We start from the raw sequence: 17,623 nt of genomic DNA, 5'->3' as shown, positions 1-17,623 counted from the left end.
ACTGCCCAGGAAGGTGGGAAACCAGAGGACACAGCATCGTGGGAGGTGCCAAAAGTTAACCTTTTAAGGCGGCCGCATCACGGACAGCACTTTACAGCGTTTATCCTGATTTTGCCAACTCAGATACGTGTGCTGTTCTGTGATTAATCTGCGTCTCCAGCTATCATGTATACTCCACGGGAGCAAGAACCAAACTTATCTGATTGTCTTTAAAGAGTTATTTGCCAAGTGCCCGCTCAGAGCCGGCAGTGGCTGTGGCTGGGGAACGTCCCCCGTGAGCCAGCCAAATAGCTGTGGTGCTGGTTGGTGGCTGTCTCCACTGCTTTCAGAGATTTACGGTTCATTGCGGTTATGAGACAATTATGAGGTGGAGAGAGGGACACATTAGAAATTTGGGAGTAACATACACACACGGCTATATGTAAAATAAACAACAAGGACCTAGTGTAGAGCACAGGGAACGCTATTCAATATCTTATAATGAGCCTTAATGGAAAAGAACCTGAAAAAGAATATATGTATACAACTTGAACCATTTTGCTGTACCCCTGAAACCAACACAACTTTGTAAATCAACCGTACTTCAATTAAAAAAATAATAATTTTTTTAAAAAAGGAGAAGAAAAAAGAATGTAGCATACGGACCACAGTCCTCTCCCCATGACCATGGCAGACATCACCAATCAATCACAGTCTCCCTGGCTGCCAGGATCATTCTCATCTCAGGGTACCAGGTAGTCAGAACCAATCAAGCAGCCTCAGGACTGTAAAGCCACTTGTTATGCACTCAATTCATGCTTCCGGTGGAGACAGACCACCTACCACCTTCCAGCTGCTGCTAGGAAATTAATTTCTTTAGAAGTTAATTACTGGATGGATAGTGAAAGATCCTGAATGCTTTACTGCTACCATCTGAAAGAAATATGAACAACATTGTAAAGCAACTATACTCCAATAAAAATTAGTTTTTAAAAAAATTCAAAAAAGAAATAAATATGATTTTTTTTTCTGGAAGTCAGTGAAGCTATAACTGTGTCAGGCAGTATTTTTTACCCGGGAAGTCTATTCAGTAGCAAGAGTTAAGCTACATGTTCTGTATCTAGGTTAGTGAGTTGGTAAATCTACTACTTCGCTTTTTGGAAATTGCACATTTAGGAAGAAAAGTATATTTAACACATAAGGCAAGCTTGGTGGCCGTGGTCTCTATGAAGAGTAGAGCCGGAAGGCAAACCTTCTGCGTACAGAGAGTAAATGTTTTCGGTTTTGTGGACCACGTAGTCTCTGTTGCATTTCCCCAGTCTGCTGACCTCGGGCAAACACGGCCACAGACATTTAAGTGAATGAATGCACATGGCTGTGTTTCAGTAAAACTTTATTTGCAAAAACAGGCTGAGGGCCAGATTTAGCTGAGGGGCTGAGGTTTGCAGACCTTTGGTCTGGATCATCCTTGGAGGTCTGGAAAGAGTATATAAGAACTGCACTAAAAGCAGCAGTCTTTTGGGGGAAGAGTTGTGACTTGCTCTTTCAAGATGTTGCTGAGGGAACTCCCTGGTGGCACAGTGGTTAAGAATCCGCCTGCCAATGCAGGGGATACAGGTTCCATCCCTGGTCCGGGAAGATCCCACATGCCATGGAGCAACTAAGCCCGTGCGCCATAACTACTGAGCCTGCTCTTCTAGAGCTCTGGAGCCACAACTACTGAGCCCACGTGCCGCAACTACTAAAGCCCGTGCTCTGCCACAAGAGAAGCCATCGCAATGAGAAGCCCATGCACCGCGACAGACAGTACCCCCGCTCGCCACAACTTGAGAAAGATGGCACGCAGCAATGAAGACCCAAAGCACCCAATCAATTAATAAAAGAAATAATTCTTAAAAAAAAAAAAAAAAGATGTTTCTGATCTGTGTGTGATCTCCAATTCTATTTGCATCAATTTGGGAAAATTCAGTTTGGGGGAATGAGACGTCTTCTTGTAATGGGTAATCAAATAGTTCCACCCAGAGTCTGGAATAAATTCCTTTCTGTCCAAACCTAAATCATATTTTTATTGGGCGGTATTTCTTCTTTCTCGTTTCAAGGCATGCTAATTTGTAATTTGTCCCTTCTTTTTTTGTGTGTGGGATGAAGGATGAATAATTGTTTGGCGGGTGATGATTCATTATTTTTTACAGGAAACTATTATTGATTTTGTTTGTGGTTTCTCTCCCCTTTCCACTTGGTGCTTTATTTCTGCACAATACGGTTACTTTCTTTTCCTGCTGCCGAATTTTCACTTGGTTCGCTGGGTACCCAGCCGTCATTTTGTTTTTTGCATTTCCTACGAGCACAAGAACTTAGAGCAACATAAATCCTCTTCATATCTTGGCTGCGTTTCAGAGACTGTGACGCCTTCTATTTCCATTTCAAACAAACGATATGTTGCTACTATGAATCGCGGGTCGACGTGCTTTACAAGGGCAGCTTCCGAAAATTCATGTGAGTGTGGGCATCTGGAAATTCCATTTCACATCAGAAAAATTAAATGTTAAAAGCAGGGGCTCCTCCAGCACCCCCAAGTGTAGAAGCTTGCAGAGGAAAGGATGGGGGTGAAGGCGTGGGTCCCCCGACTCTGGGACCTCAGCCAGACCCAGGACGTGCAAAGGGGGCAGCCTAGGGGTCGGGGTGAATCACAGAGGAAACCTGTCTGCAGAAAACGGTTACCTGCTCTAAACCACCCCCCCACCCCGCGCCCTGGGAGGGAGGAGACCAGCAGGCACCCCCGGAACCTGAATCTTGTTACCTGCAGGGGCAGCCACACAGCACAGGGGCTGGTTCCCGCCCCGCCCCACCCCGGAGGAAGCCACTGGCCGTGACGACAGGACAGACATAGTTCCAAGGGGCCCGGCGGTGTCCCCCGGGGCTTGTGGGGGTAACGCGTCTTGTGGAGAACACAGGAGTTCCGGTCCTACGGGCTTATCCTTGGTTGAACTCAAACGGGTCACCAGGATAAGGGACGCCAGAGGCAAAAAGCTGGTGGTAAAAAAAAAAAACAAAACACACACATCCAGGTGCAAAACCTTTCCGTCTTCCCCAACGGAGACTCTGTCCCCATGAAACACGGACTCCCCATCCTCCTCCCCTAGGCCCTGGCCCCCACTGTCCTACTTTCTGTCTCTACGAATCTGCCTCCTCGAGGGACCTCCCAGAAGTGGAATCCCACAGAATGTGTCCTTCGTGCCTGACTTATTTCACTGAGCACTGTGGCCTCAAGGTCCATCTGTGTGGAAGCAGGTGTCGGAAGTCCCTTCCTTCTTACGACTGAAAAAGATGCCCTCGTATGGGACTTCCCTGGTGGTGCAGTGGTTAAGAATCTGCCTGCCAATGCAGGGGACACGGGTTCCATCCCTGGTCCGGGAAGATCCCGCATGCTGTGGAGCAACGAAGCCTGTGCACCACAACGACTGAGTCTGCACTCTAGAGCCCGTGAGCCACAACGACTGAGCCCGCATGCTGCAACTACTGAAGCCCGTGCGCCTGGAGCCCGTGCTCTGCAACAAGAGACGCCACGGCAATGAGGAGCCCGTGCACCGCAACAAAGAGTAGCCCCCGCTCACCGCAGCTAGAGAAAGCCCGTGCGCAGCAAAAAAGACCCAATGCAGCCGAAAATCAATCAATCTTAAAAAAAAAAAAAAAAATTCTCTTGTATGGATGGAACACATTCTGTTTACTGTCTCCCCCACTGAGGATATCTTTTGGGGGAACCCCCATCCAATCCAGGACGGCATCTCTGGGTAACTGAGGAACTGCTGACATGCGCCTGGTCACCCCCTCCCAGGGCCCTGCACGCGCCCTGACTGCACCATCACCATCCTCTTTCCCTGAGAAACAGATGATAATTGTTGCAAATCTCTAGTCGTGGGAAACGAGGCCCGTGCCGCGGCCCCAGGGCTCAGCTTGTCCTAAACAAGCTGCAGCAGCTTCCTGGGACTTTCCCTCCCGCCTCCCGCCTCCCAGCCAGGGCAGGTGGAAAACCCTGTCTTCCGCACCTGGCAGACGTGATCCCAGCGTTGCCCGAAACATCAAAAAGATCCACAAGCTCTCAAGGGCATCTCAAGGACGGCTCCCGGGCCACGTCCCCTCTCTGGCGGCACGAGGGGGTCCAGAGGGTGAGAAACAGAGCAAAGGGCTCCCCGCACCTCCTGTTTCCGCCTGGCCATCATTCCTGAAGCTGCGGCCAGCTTCACGGAACTCAGCCCATCAGGGAGCAGACGCAGGACAGGCTGAACGCAGCTGGACCCGCGGGCGCAGGCTGTTTTTCTGCCTCTGTCTTTGGGGGTGGAAGCAGGTCCCGGCAGGACGGGCTGGGTGTGGCCTTCGGGTCTCCCCCACCCGCTGCCCCAGAGCAACGGTTTCACAGACTGAACGTTTCCAGAAAGCAGCCAGGGCCTGGGTATCTTTTTTTCTCTTTGAACCGCACTTACTATCTGTTATCTGCTACAGAGCGTGTACGGGATGTGCGGCTAAAACCACAAGCTCACCTTCTCGGTAACTCACTTGTAAAACGAGCCACGTCCTCGTTACGGGGGGACCTGGGAAAGGGTCCCCCGAGCGCCGTACCTGCGGAGCTGATGATATGATGTCCGGCATCAGGCTGCTCCCGGCTCTTCCAAAACCCACTCCTGGGTGCTCTGGCCGGTCAGAGGGGAGGGGTGGCTTCTGCGGGTGCCCCCCCCATGGAAGATGAGAGAAAGGAAACACCCTCAAAAGATGCATCCAGATGAGAACACAGCGGGTGGAGGGCCTGGACACTTAGTGACTGGGTATGGGCTCAGGAAGAGTCTGCCCTCCAACCCGGGCGGGGATTCTCCAAGGCTCTGGTTGTCCAATTGGACCACCACCCACCTCTTCCCTCTAACCCTGACCCTGACCCTGACTGTCATTTGGGGGTAACCTAACAGCTGGCGTTTTCCGAGAGGAAAGATGCTGTACCCTGCAACTCCCTCTCCTTTGGGTACACCCACCTACCATCTAGCTCTGTACGCGGCTGTGCGTGTCTCTGAGCATTTAACATCACGTATGGGGGAATTTCGTCGTCCTCAATAAAAATATGTACGCGGTGCTAAAAAGAAAGCAGCTGTCAAGCCGTGAAAATACAAGGAGGAAACGTAAATGCATACGCCTGAATGAAAGAAGCCCATCTGAGAGCGCTACAGACTGCACGATTCCAACGCTATGACTTTCTGGAAAAGGCAAAACTATGGAGACAGTCAAAGGATCAGTGCTAAAAAAAAATTAATTAAAATAAATAAATACAAAGGATCCGTGGTTGCCAGGGGTTGGAGGGATACATAGGTAGAACATAGAGGGTTTTTAGGTCAGTGAAACTACTCTGTATGAAACTACAAGGGTGAGTCGCAAATCACCCGCACTCCGGTTATATGAAAACTTCTGTCGGCCGCACGGTCTTCTCAGCGCTTTCTGTTCAAGGCTGCCGTCTCCCCCGTCCCTGCTGTGCGGGTGTGAACGTGTTCCATCCGTTCATGTGTGACTGCGGTGCCAGCAAAGGTGGATGCCCCACTTGTGATGTGCACGGAAGAAGAGCAGCGTGCAGGGATCCATGGTTTGTGGTCTGAGGGTGTGCAGGTCCGCACACGTCTGCCCACACAGTCCACACTCTCCAAAAACTTCGTTTTGAGGTGTTAAAGCATCCTCCCTACAGTCCTGATCCTGCTCCATCAGACTTTCCCCTGTTTGGTCCCCTGAAAGCAGCCCTATGAGGACGAAGGTTCACTTCCAATGCAGACATGAAGACAGTGGTGCATGCATGGTTCACAGCTCAGCCTAAAACATTTTTAAATGACGGAACATGAAAGCTCGTGGACAGATGGACATAGTGTATTGAAAAGCAAGGAGATTATGTCAAAAAGGGATGTACTTGTCTTTCCTAAAAGTTAATTAAAATAAATTCTACAGCCAGAGTGCGGATAATTTTGGACTCACCCTCCTATAATGGTGGACATGTCATTATACATTTGCCCAGAGCTGTAGAAAGTACAACACGAAGAGGGACCCCCAATGTAAACTAGGACCTAAGTTAGTAACGTGTGCATACTGGTTTATCAGCTGTAACAGATGTGGTGTATTTTTGCAAAATGATGGTAACAGACAAAACTGTGGGGCAGGTGTATAGGAATTCCCTGTATTTTGCCCTCAATTTTCTGCAAACTTAAAACTGTACTAAAAATTAAAGAGTAGGAATTTTAAAAATAATAATAGGGCTTCCCTGGTGGTGCACTGGTTAAGAATCTGCCTGCCAATGCAGGGGACACAGATTCAAGCCCTGGTCCGGGAAGATCCCACATGCCACAGAGTATCTAAGCCCGTGCGCCACAACTACTGAGGCTGTGCTCTAGAGCCCACAAGCCACAACTACTGAGCCCACGAGCCACAACAATTGAAGCCCATGCACCTAGATCCCGTGCTCCACAACAAGAGAAGCCACCACACTGAGAAGCCTGTCCTGTGTAATGAAGAGTAGCCCCTGCTCGCCACAACTAGAGAAAGCCCACATGCAGCAGCGAAGACCTAGTGCAGCAAAAAATAAAATAAATAAATCATAAATCTTTAAAGACATAAAATAAAATAAAAATAATAATAAAATACTGAGAGACAAACGGCCTTGGCCACACCTGCCAGGTGAGCAGATCCTACATGTACCCATCACTAGGTGTAAAGAAAGAATGTGTGTTGCAGGCCAGAGGGCTCTGTACAACCTGTTTCCTCTAAAGGAATCTTTTCTTTTTTTTTTTAAGGTTAACACTTTATTTTTTGTGTGACAAGAACATCTGAGATCTACGCTCTCAGCATCTTTCCGGATATAATCGTTTTGTTAACTGTACTCACCATGACGGACATTAGATTTCCCAGAACTTACTCCCCTTACAACTGCAAGTTTATCTTCTTTCCCCAAAGGAACCTTAATGTCTTCTCACATTTAATTTTACAAGCAGGTGATCTATGGAATGTGCTCCACATGGGAAGTGTCGTTCTGGGGGGTGAGGTTCCCAGGGTCAAGTCCACCCCAGAAAACCTACACCGGGAAGCCAGCTCTCTGATGGCACTCCTAGGGGATGCTTCCCAGCGTGGGCTCCCCGTGGACCCCTTCTGCACGTCTCCCATGTGCACGCGTGGAAATGCAGCATCCATCAAGGCCTCCAGACAGGAAGGCTCTGAGGACGCGTCCGGGCAGGTATCTGCCAGGCGGAAGCCCATGCCTGGGATGGTGACTGGGCAGACGACCACGGAGGGAGTGTACAGACGGAGCCCTGAGAACCTCGGGGTGTGCCCTCGGCGTCCACGCCCAGGCTTATCTGCACGCACGGGCGGAGCAGTCACGCAAAAAGGACGCTGGAAAAAGAAAAGCGCTGAATCCAGTCCAAAGCGTAACCTGCCAAGTCCTGGAAGGAGAATTCCAGGTGAGGAGGTCGGCTGGGGACATGCGGAGATGGGCGGCCCGGTTACGCAGACAGAGAGATGTCTCCGCCTGGAGCTACAAGACCTCGCCACACCTGCCTCCTTTATCGCAGCATCCTTGCCCTGGCAGTCCCCTCGAGCAGCGGTCCCCAACCTTTTGGGCACCAGGGACGGGTTTCATGGGAGCCTATTTATTTTGGGGGGGTGCCAGCATTGGGGAGCGATGGGGAGCGGCAGATGAAGCTCCCCTCGCCCGCTGTTCACCTCCTCCTGCGTGGCCTGGTGCCTAACAGGCTGTGGACCGGGACCGGTCTGCGGCCCGCGGTTTGGGGACCCCTGTCCTTGAGGCCAGACGGCGTCACCCAGTGGCCAAACCATCACCCGGACGAATAGCTCCACAGGGAAAGGGGTCCACTCGTGGCGGCCGTGATCACAGCCAGATGCCCGGAGAGCCCTTTGGCAACCTGCAGTCAATGCCTTTGACTCCCCGGTCTACATTTCAGACGTATCTTCAAGGGGAAAGGTGAGTAAGGGTTTAAGATGCAAATACAAGGGCACCAGCACACATGATAAGGAAACACACGCCTTGGATGAGACATGAGGCAGATACCCGGGATGCCCTGACAACCGAATGGTATGCAGCCATAAAAATAAGGAGTTCTCTTACAGCAACATCTATAAAGTAGGTAACTAATGAGAACCTGCTGTGTAGCACAGGGAACTCCAGTTGGCTGCAGAGGAGAAACTAACACAACTTTGTAAAACAAGAATACGCCAATAACAAATAATAATAAAAAACAAAAAAGGACTTTTTTTTCTTTATTGGAGTATAATTGCTTTACAGTATTGTGCTAGTTTCTGCTGTACAACAAAGTGAATCAGCTGTGTGTATACGTATATCCCCATCGCCCCTCCCTCTTGAGCCTCCCTCCCACCCTCCCCATCCCACCCCTCTAAGTCATCACCCATCATCAAGCTGACCTCCCTGTGTTCTGCAGCAGCTTCCCACTAGCCATCTGTTCTACATGTGGTCGTGTGTATAGGTCAGTGCTACTCTCTCACTACGTCCCTGCTTCCCCTCCACCTCCCACCCCGTGTCCTCAAAGTCCGTTCTCTACGTCTGTATCTCTATTCTTGCCCTGCCCCTAGGTTCATCAGGACCATTTTTCTAGAGCCCATATAGGACTTCTCTTTATTAACAAAGAAAGACGTCCACCTGGACAGAACTTGGAAAAGAGATATGAGGCCAAAGGAAGAGTTTGTTAGCGGATATATGTCTGTAATGGACGTAGACATTCAACCCAGGGGACAGCTGGGGTGTTGCTTCCCCACGGGTCATGTTCTGCATTTCAAGGACCTGTACGCTTCCCATGGGCTGTGGAGACCCTACAGCCCTCCCCAGCTCTCAGGGCACCCTCGGGCGTCTTGGAGCACACATGCTTCTGTCTGCTGCATTCCTGGCATGGAAAACAGCTCTCAAAAATGAAGGTGCGGGACTTCCCTGGTGGCGCGGTGGTTAGGACTTTGCCTTGCAATGCAGGGGACACGGGTTCGAGCCCTGATCCGGGAAGATCCCACATGCTGCGGAGCAACGAAGCCCGTGCGCCACAACGACAGAGCCTGCGCTCTAGAGCCCGCGAGTCACAATTACAGGTTCAATCCCTGGTTGGGGAGCTAGGATCCTGCTTGCCTCACAGCCAAAACACCAAGACATAAAACAGAAGCAGTATGCTGACAAATTCAATAAAGACTTTAAAAATGGTCCACATCAAAAAAAAATCTTAAAAAAAAAAAAAAATGAAGGTGCTACCTGCAAACACTTAGCACCATGTGAGTCCCCTACCCTGCTCCGAGGAGAGAGTGAAACTTTCCTCCTCGAGAAAAGCTTTTAAAACAAAACCTGCAAATGAGTGAAAATACATATTTATCTCCAAGGCACTGTAGTACTTCAGGGAGACTCCCCTGACTGTACGAGTTTAAAGTATCTGCTAGAAGGTGGATCTAAGAAATTTCTTTTTTTCCCAATACTTTTACATTTCTTCTTATTTTCTTTTTATTTTATTTATTTCCTTCCTCCCTCCCTCCCTCCACCTCTTTCTTTCTGCATTGGGTCTTCATTGCAGTACACAGGCTGTGGGCTGCAGCACGTGGCATTCTCTCTAGTTGTGGCATGTGGGTTCCTCTCTTCCTTACTTGTGGCGCACGCGGGCTCCAGAGTGCCTGGGCTCTGTAGCTTGCGGCACCCGGGCTCCCCAGTTGAAGTGCCCGGGCTCTGTAGTCGTGGCGCACGGGCTTAGCTGCTCCACGGCATGTGAGATCTTCGCTCCCCGACCAGGGATTGAACCCACGTCCCCTGCATCGCAGGACGGATGCTTTCCCACTCGACCACCAGGGACGTCCCTCTAAATGATTTCTAACGTGCTAACATCATGCGTTCTGCACACCCCAAACCACACATCAGAGGGATGACGGCACAGAGAGGACCACGGACATGTGTGAACCGGGCGCGGGCTGGCCAAGCGGGGCGCTGTTCCCACCCGAATCTTGACAACAATTTCATAGACAACTGTCCTTTTCATTAAATGAGAAGCCCCTTCTGGGAAACGCTGTCCCTCTGGGTCCCATTTAAGTGTTTGAAATATCATTACATAATCCTTCCAATTTTATTTGCATTTTAAATTTCTCTTTTTTAATAATAGATAGTTGATTTTTAAATTGACTTTATTTATCTATTTATTTATTTTTGGCTGTATTGGGTCTTAGCTGCAACATGCTGGATCTTTGCTGCCGTGCACGGGCTTCTCTCTAGCTGTGGGGTGAAGGTTTTCTCTCTCTAGTTGTGGGGTGAAGGTTTTCTCTCTCTAGCTGTGGGCGGCGGGCTGCAGAGCGCACAGGCTCTGTAGTTTGCAACACACGGGCTCTCTAGTTGAGGGTCGTGGTCTCAGTAGCTGTGGCACCCGTGGCATGTGGGATCTTAGTTCCCCCACCAGGGATGGAACCCACGTCCCCTGCATCGCAGGATGGATGCTTTAGCACTGGACCACCAGGGAACCCCTCAAACTTTCCTACTATATGTTTATCTTCTATGTGAACCGAAGCCTATTTCATTTCCTCCAGGGGGAATAATATCCTGGGAGGAACCCCTCCAGGACAATTTTTAGAGATGGTCACACGAGGAGGTTCTCTAATGACCGAGTTTTGAAGCACGGAGCATCCTGAGACGTGTTCGAAGAGAACGGTCAAAATGAGTTTCCTCAGTGATGGCTCCTCCCCACAAACGAAAGAGGGGGAACACGGAGCAGGATGACAGGACCACGTGCGAGGGGGTGAAAATACGGTGTAAATTTCGGGTGCGGGAAATAGAACTTTGGATGCACGATGAGAATGGAAATTCTTCCCTGTGGGTTTGTTTTTGCTTGTTTTTTTTTTTATTCCTCTAAATATGTATACAGGAGCTAAGGAAACTAGGCAGACAAGCCCCTCTCTCATGGAAGTCACCTTGCTGGTGCTTCCAAGCGTTCGAATTAATCATTCCCGAGCCTGAGACATGAAGAGCCCTTCACGGGAAGAACACGGGAAGAGCAGTGATAACATTAAAAGTTCAGAAACAGCGGTGCTACGCCTTCCGTGCCCTTCAGAAAAGACACGATGACCTTCGAAACCTTTTTTCTTTTTAAATACAATTGACTTGCCAATTGCTTTTTTTTTTTTTATTGAAGTCTAGGTGATTTACAATGTTGTGTTAGTTTCAGGTGTACAGCACAGTGATTCCAAATATACGTATATAGATACAAAGCTACACATATATACACATCTATGTGTGTATATATAGCTCTATATATAGATATATATATCTATTTAGGTAATATATAAAGATATATACATATATAGATATCTCGAAACTCTCAGGCACAAAATAGATGACCAACGAAAAGTCTGCCTCCAGAAAATCTGCAGAATATTTTATGGACACCTTAGATATTTGTAAAAATTCGTAAAAATTAAATACTGACTTTTTTTAAAAAATTGAAGTATAGTTGATGTACAACGTTGTGTTAGTTTCAGGTGTACAGTAAAGGGACTCACATGCATGTATCTATTCCTTTTCAGATTCTTGTCCATTATAGGTTTTTACAAGACACTGAGGAGAGTTCCCTGTGCTCTACAGGAGGTCCTTGTTATTTATTTTATATACAAGAGTGTGTATCTGCTCATCCCAATCTCCCAATTTATCCCTTCCCCGCTTTCCCCTTTGGCAACCATAAGTTTGCTTTCTATGCCTGTGAATCTGTTTCTGTTTCGTAAATAAACTCATTTGTGTCATATTTTAGATTCCACATATAAGCGATATCATATAATATTTCTCTTTCTCTGACTTACTGCATCTCTAGGTCCATCCATGTTGCTATAAACGGCATTATCTCATTCTTTTTATGGCTGAGTAATATCCCATTGTATATCTGCACCACATCTTCTTTATCTATTCCCCTGTCAGTGGACACTTAGGTTGCTTCCACGTCTTGGCTATGGTACGTATTGCTGCTATGAACATAGGGGTGCGTATATCTTTTCAAATTATGATTTTCTCCTGATACTGTGAAGCCTTCTAATTGCCCACAGAAAGTCATCTGTCTGTCTGACCACCTGTCTATTGTCTGCCTATCCACTCATGCCTGCTCACTGGCGACGTCAGGACACTAATTTAAAGATGAAAGGGAGACGTGCCACAAGATTCCTGACCAGCAAAACTGTCAACCTCATCAAAAACAAAAGGCCATCACACATCAAGGTCATCAAAAAACAAGGAAGGTCTGAGAAAGGATCCCAGCCAAGAGTAGCCTAAAGAGATGGGATAACTAGATATGACTGTAGCATCCCGGATGGGACCCTGGGACAGAAGAAAGACTTTAGGTAAAAACTAAGAAAATACAAAAAAAAAAACGTGAGGTCTTTAGTCAGGGATCATAGATGGATAAGGTGCTTTCACTGTGAGAGACAAACTTAACATAAGATGTCAATGCTGGAGAGAACTAGGTGTCAGCTCTGTGGCAACTCCGTAACCTTTTTAAAAATGTTTAAAAAGGATGATGTCAGGAAAGGTGTAAAATTGGCCAAGAAGACACTCGATGAGGAAAAGCACAAAACGGTGGCAGAAAGCAAGGGATGCCTTTCTCCTTTTCAAAACAAAGGACACTGGAGGATGGAAGATGCCTTAGAGGACTGGGACGGGGAGAATGGGGGGGACTCGAGGTGGGGGGGAGTCAAGGGAGGGAGGGAATACGGGGATATGTGTATAAAAACAGATGATTGAACTTGGTGTACCCCCCCAAAAATAATAAATACTAAAATTTAAAAAAAAAAACAAAAAAACAAAGGACAGACACCACATTTCCCAGGATGTGTGACTTGGGGCTTGTGTGAGTCACCATGAAACGTGCAAAGCCAGGTTTACCTTCCTGGAGTCCTTTTAAAAGTATCTAAGTTATCTATTTCCATTTGGGTTCCTTTGAACTTTGTTGTGCCATCTTGCTGTTTGTTTTTGTGGCGATGGGGTTTTTATTGGTATTTGGGGGTGGGTTGTGGTTTTCTTTGGTAAATTAGCAAGACCACTTGCTCCAAGTAAGAGAGCTTTCATCAGCGCATAATTACGCAAGAGCAAGATAGGTTTGGGTACCATGGAAACACGGGGGTAAGGGGTGAAAAGTCTCTTCCCTGGACACCTCTAGGCTGCGAAATAAGCCACATCACCTTGACCCCTACCCCACTCACAAACGTATTCCAAAAGCCATACCAGTCCTACAGTGATAGGCAGGTGTCCTCCCATCCCAGCCCAAAATATGGCCTCAACTGACCGTCATGTCCAGAAAGGCAGAAAGTAGGAGAAACGAAAGCATTCAACCGAGAACTAAGAGAAAAAGAGTCAGTACAGAGATGAGGGGGCAGGCAGGCCACAGAGAAATTCGGCATTTAGAGATAATTGCGTTAGCGAACCCTACTCGGTACTCTGTAATGATCTGTATGCGGAAAGCATCTACACAAGAGTGGACATATGTGTACGTATAACGGAATCACTCTGCTGTACAGCAGAAAGTAACACAACATTGTACATCACCGACACTCCAATAAAAATTTAAGAAAGGAAAAAAAAAAAGAAAAGGAATACGTGTGTTCTAGACAGTCATCTGTTCATGTTACGATGTCTGCTGATTTGCTCCAAAAAAAAAATAAAGAATCATGGAAGAGCCGTAAGGGAGGAACAGATGGGGCTCCCCCTGGCCGAGTGGGAAGCCAGGGGTTGTGTGGACAAGACCCTCGGAGGCTGAAGCAGAGTGGGCTGGTCTGGACCAGAGCATCTCTGCAGGGCTGTGGGTTCCTCTCTGCAGAGCATCTCGACCCAGACGGGGTCCAGCGGAGTGTGCAGGGAACGCAGCCAGGAGGAAGGGTGAGGGCGGACTGATGGCCACGGGGCGGCAGGGAGACGCCGTGTCCCCACCTGCCATGCCCTTGGGTAGTGGGGTCCCTGCCCAGGGACGGGACCCCTGGGATTGGCTGGACCTTGGCTGGGGGGATCTTGAGCTTGGATTCAGATGGAACAAGACCCCCACCAAACCACCCCCGGGCCGGGCCTCAGCATTCCCACCTGTCCCGTGGCAACCTCACCCTCCAGGCGTGGACCGGCTGGGGTCCCCAGGGACCGACTTCCACGCGCCCGGCTTCTGGTGTAAAATAAACACAGCGCTGCTTTCACGTTTGGTTCAATGCACGCAAGATGAATTTTAAAAGGTGTGTGTTCGTGCATGTGTGTGTGCGCAAGTGTGTAATCAAGGGGTCACTTCCTCACTGGACCAGCCCCCGTGGGCGTGGCCACGCGCGCCCTGGCTCTGGCCACACACACCCCCACCATCGTCCTTTGACCATCCCTCCAGGCATTCTGGAAGCGGGTGAGCACTCCGACCGGGCTCCCCGCCTCGGCTGCAGACCTCAGGGGTCGCTCGGCTTGTGTCCAGACACCTCCCTGGCCCCCACATCCCCTCCCAGGCCAGGCGGCACAGCTTGAGCCCCCCAAGCACCACCAGCTCCCATGTGACAGCCCTGCTCCAAGCAGGACAAGGACCAGAGCAGGGCCGCCGCCCCCCGAGGACACCCAGGCACGCCCTTTCCATAAACTCGGATGCCCGGGGTGGGGGGCTGCCAGGAAGACGGGTGCAGGCGGGCTGGGGCTGGGGGGCTTCCGCAGCCCCCGTGCTCTCTCTGCTGTCGGGGGCGCACCTGACTGACCGTCCACCCCGAAGGGCGGACTTCTCCCAGATGCACACGTCTCGGATCTACCTGGTTTCACTTGATAGAAAGGAAGAAAGAGGAGCGGACACACCACATCTCTGCCTCCAGCCTTGAGCAGAGGGGCTGACGGCACCAGGAACTTTTTTAAAGGTGTTCTAGAACGTTCTTCCCTCCCGTCCATCAGGGCTACGGATTACACCTGTGTCCGGACACGAGCAGCTCTTACACGCCTTAAACAAGCACACGCGGCCCGAAACGAACCTCAGCACCTGGACCTGCTGGGTCTATCACACGAGCACCTTTGGGGCAGGCGCCCTCCTACTTGTTTTCTCCTACTTTCCAATGGTTTTTCAAGTCATGAAAAGAAGCACCCGCTTTGGTGGTTTCCCACCAAACTCCCCTTTGGGTCCAGAAATGATGGTTTGCGCAGTCACGACAGCAGTGATTTTTTTTTTTTTTTGGCCACACTGTGCCGTGTGGGGTCTCAGTTCCCCCACCAGGGATCGGACCCGGGCCCCCTGCACTGGGAGCGCAGAGTCTTAACCACTGGACCACCGGGGCCGTCCCCCGTGGCGATTCTTAAACTTCGGGGCGCACAGGGATTGCCCGTGGAGGGAGGAGGGACACGCAGCTTCCCGGGCCCGGTCTGCAGAGGTTCCAACGCCCAGGGCTGGAAACCTGCATCTGTAACCACCTGCCCCGGTGATGTGACTGCCAAAGGCCCGGGAAATACACGCTGGGTGGGGACCCAGGTGTTGGAGAGAGCGGCCCCCCGGACCACGGCAAACTGGGGAGCAGATGAGCGCCCGGCTGTCTCAGCAGTGGACCATTTCTGCCCCCGGGCACGTGAGGGAGAGAAGAAGGCGCCTCTCTCAGCAAACGCGGCCCGGTGTCCCCCGAGAGCTGGGCTCTGGGCTGTGGGGAAGGCCCTCTGTGTTCTGTGTCAAGCTCAAAGGCGTCCCGCCAGGAGGGCGGGGGAGACGGTGGGACTGTCCACCCGCCCCAGCCTTGGGCAGAGGGCCGGATGGTGACCTCGCACGACCAAGAGCGGGAGTCACGACAGAAGGGACAGGCGGGGTTTACCCGTCCGTCCGGGGTCTTTCTGTGTCTCTCAAGCACCACAGTCAGTGCACAGATGGAATTCCCCAGCTTCTGGGTGATGCTCGAAACACCCTCTTGGCTCTGACGGCCAAGACAGTGACGTGCACGGGCTTTCCTAAAACATAAGGCACCCCAGTGACGGGGCAGGAACAGAGATGCAGACGTAGGGAACAAACCTGAGGACATGGCGGGAGGGGGAGTGTGGGACGTAGTGAGAGAGTAGCACGGACATATACACACGACCAAATGTAACACAGATGGCTAGTGGGAAGCTGCTGCAGAGCACAGGGAGATCAGCGCGATGATGGGTGACGACCTAGAGGGGTGGGATGGGGAGGGTGGGAGGGAGGCTCAAGAGGGAGGGGAGATGGGGATATGTGTACACATACAGCTGATTCACTGTGTTGTACAGCAGAAACTAGCACAACAGTGTAAAGCAATTATACTCCAATAAAGATGTATAAGAAATAAAAAATAAAAATAAATTAAAACAAAAAACACCCTATAAGGTACCAGGCTTGGGCTCAGAAAGCCCTCAAGGACATTGGGATCAGGAAAGATGTGAGGGCCGTGTGCGCTTTCCCAGGGTGGGATAGGTAGAGCCGGCCCCGGGGATGCACAGGGGGAGTGAATGCCGTGAGAAGCAGACGCACCTGCCTGCAGGTACATCCAACGGTTCCTGAGCGCACAGGGGCCTCACAGGGCCCTGGAGATCGACAAGGAATGAAAACGGCACGCTTGCTGCCACCTTCCACTCCCCAAGGAGGACCAAAGCGCCCCCAAGAAAAGCCCAAGAAGCCCAGATATCGCCACCCAAAGCCACTGCCAGCATCCGGGACCCTGAGCCCACGTCGGGGTCTGCAGCCCCGGCGGTAACACCGACGCAGACCAAGCAGAAGAGCTGCCTGTCGACCCCGCGGCAAAGTACCTTTGTCATTGAGGGTTTCCTCTTTTATCTTCCTCACAACTTCTTCGGCTTTGCCTTCGTTATTTCCGGCTACAAGAAAAAAGAAAAGATACAGCTCAGGGTAAGGAAACGACCCCACGTGCAAGGATGTTTTCTTGAGACAGTGAACGGGACCCTACAACATGCTAAGTGTCCCCTTCCATCCTGACGTTGAATCTGGCCTTCAGAGCAACTGTGGCAGATTCAGTGTATTCCCCGAAGACGCATTTTCGTTAGCCTGGAGGGGCCGAAAGGACACATTTCTGGGACGTCGTACTTTTCAAAGCTTCCAGGGACAAAAGGCGGCTGGTGGCCTCAGGACCCCGGGGACACCAAGAAGAGCATGAGCGTGAAACTGTGGGCAGAAAGGTCAGCGCAGACACAGAACTTTCAAGAAACTTTCGGTCCAGGCGACCCCTCCATTCACGCGTGGCTCGAGCTGTAAAAACCATCACGGGGGACTTCCGTGGTGGTCCAGTGGTTAAGACTCCATGCTCTCACTACCGAGGGCCCAAGTCAATCCCTGGTCGGGGAACTAAGATCCCACAAGCAGCGGGTGCGGCCAAAAAAGAAAGAAAAAAAAAAATCTCAGGACGTTTCCACCGTGAGCTCAAGGTGTCTCCTCCTGTCACCCGTGACTCCCTAAAATCCGCAGGTGCGATTCTGCGAACGTTTGCTTATGAGGGTGGTGATGGGTGCTTTGTGCAGGATGAGGGTGTTCCAGTTAAAATCTGGGGTGAAAGAAAGTGAATGAGGTTTCTTTCATGTCTGAGCTGGTGAATCTCTATTGACCGTGAGGGCAGAGCCTGAAGGGTGGGGGGCTGTTTTTCCAAACGTCTCTAC

The 17,623-nt window shown here is 50.3% G+C and overlaps 1 protein-coding gene across 3 annotated transcripts in view; it reads right to left on the bottom strand.

The window, feature by feature from the left end:
- Positions 1–17,623, bottom strand: part of DHRSX (dehydrogenase/reductase X-linked) — a 200,409-nt gene that overhangs the window by 125,763 nt on the left and 57,023 nt on the right. For all 3 annotated transcript variants that reach the window (XM_057717844.1, XM_057717845.1, XM_057717846.1), the window contains exon 3: positions 16,763–16,831. In XM_057717844.1, coding sequence (XP_057573827.1) covers positions 16,763–16,831 — 69 coding nt within the window. The remainder of the gene's footprint in view (positions 1–16,762; positions 16,832–17,623) is intronic.

This window comes from Hippopotamus amphibius, chromosome X (assembly GCF_030028045.1).
Source record: "Hippopotamus amphibius kiboko isolate mHipAmp2 chromosome X, mHipAmp2.hap2, whole genome shotgun sequence".
In the NCBI taxonomy this organism is placed as follows: domain Eukaryota; kingdom Metazoa; phylum Chordata; class Mammalia; order Artiodactyla; family Hippopotamidae; genus Hippopotamus; species Hippopotamus amphibius.
This window is presented reverse-complemented; position numbering and strand designations above follow the sequence as displayed.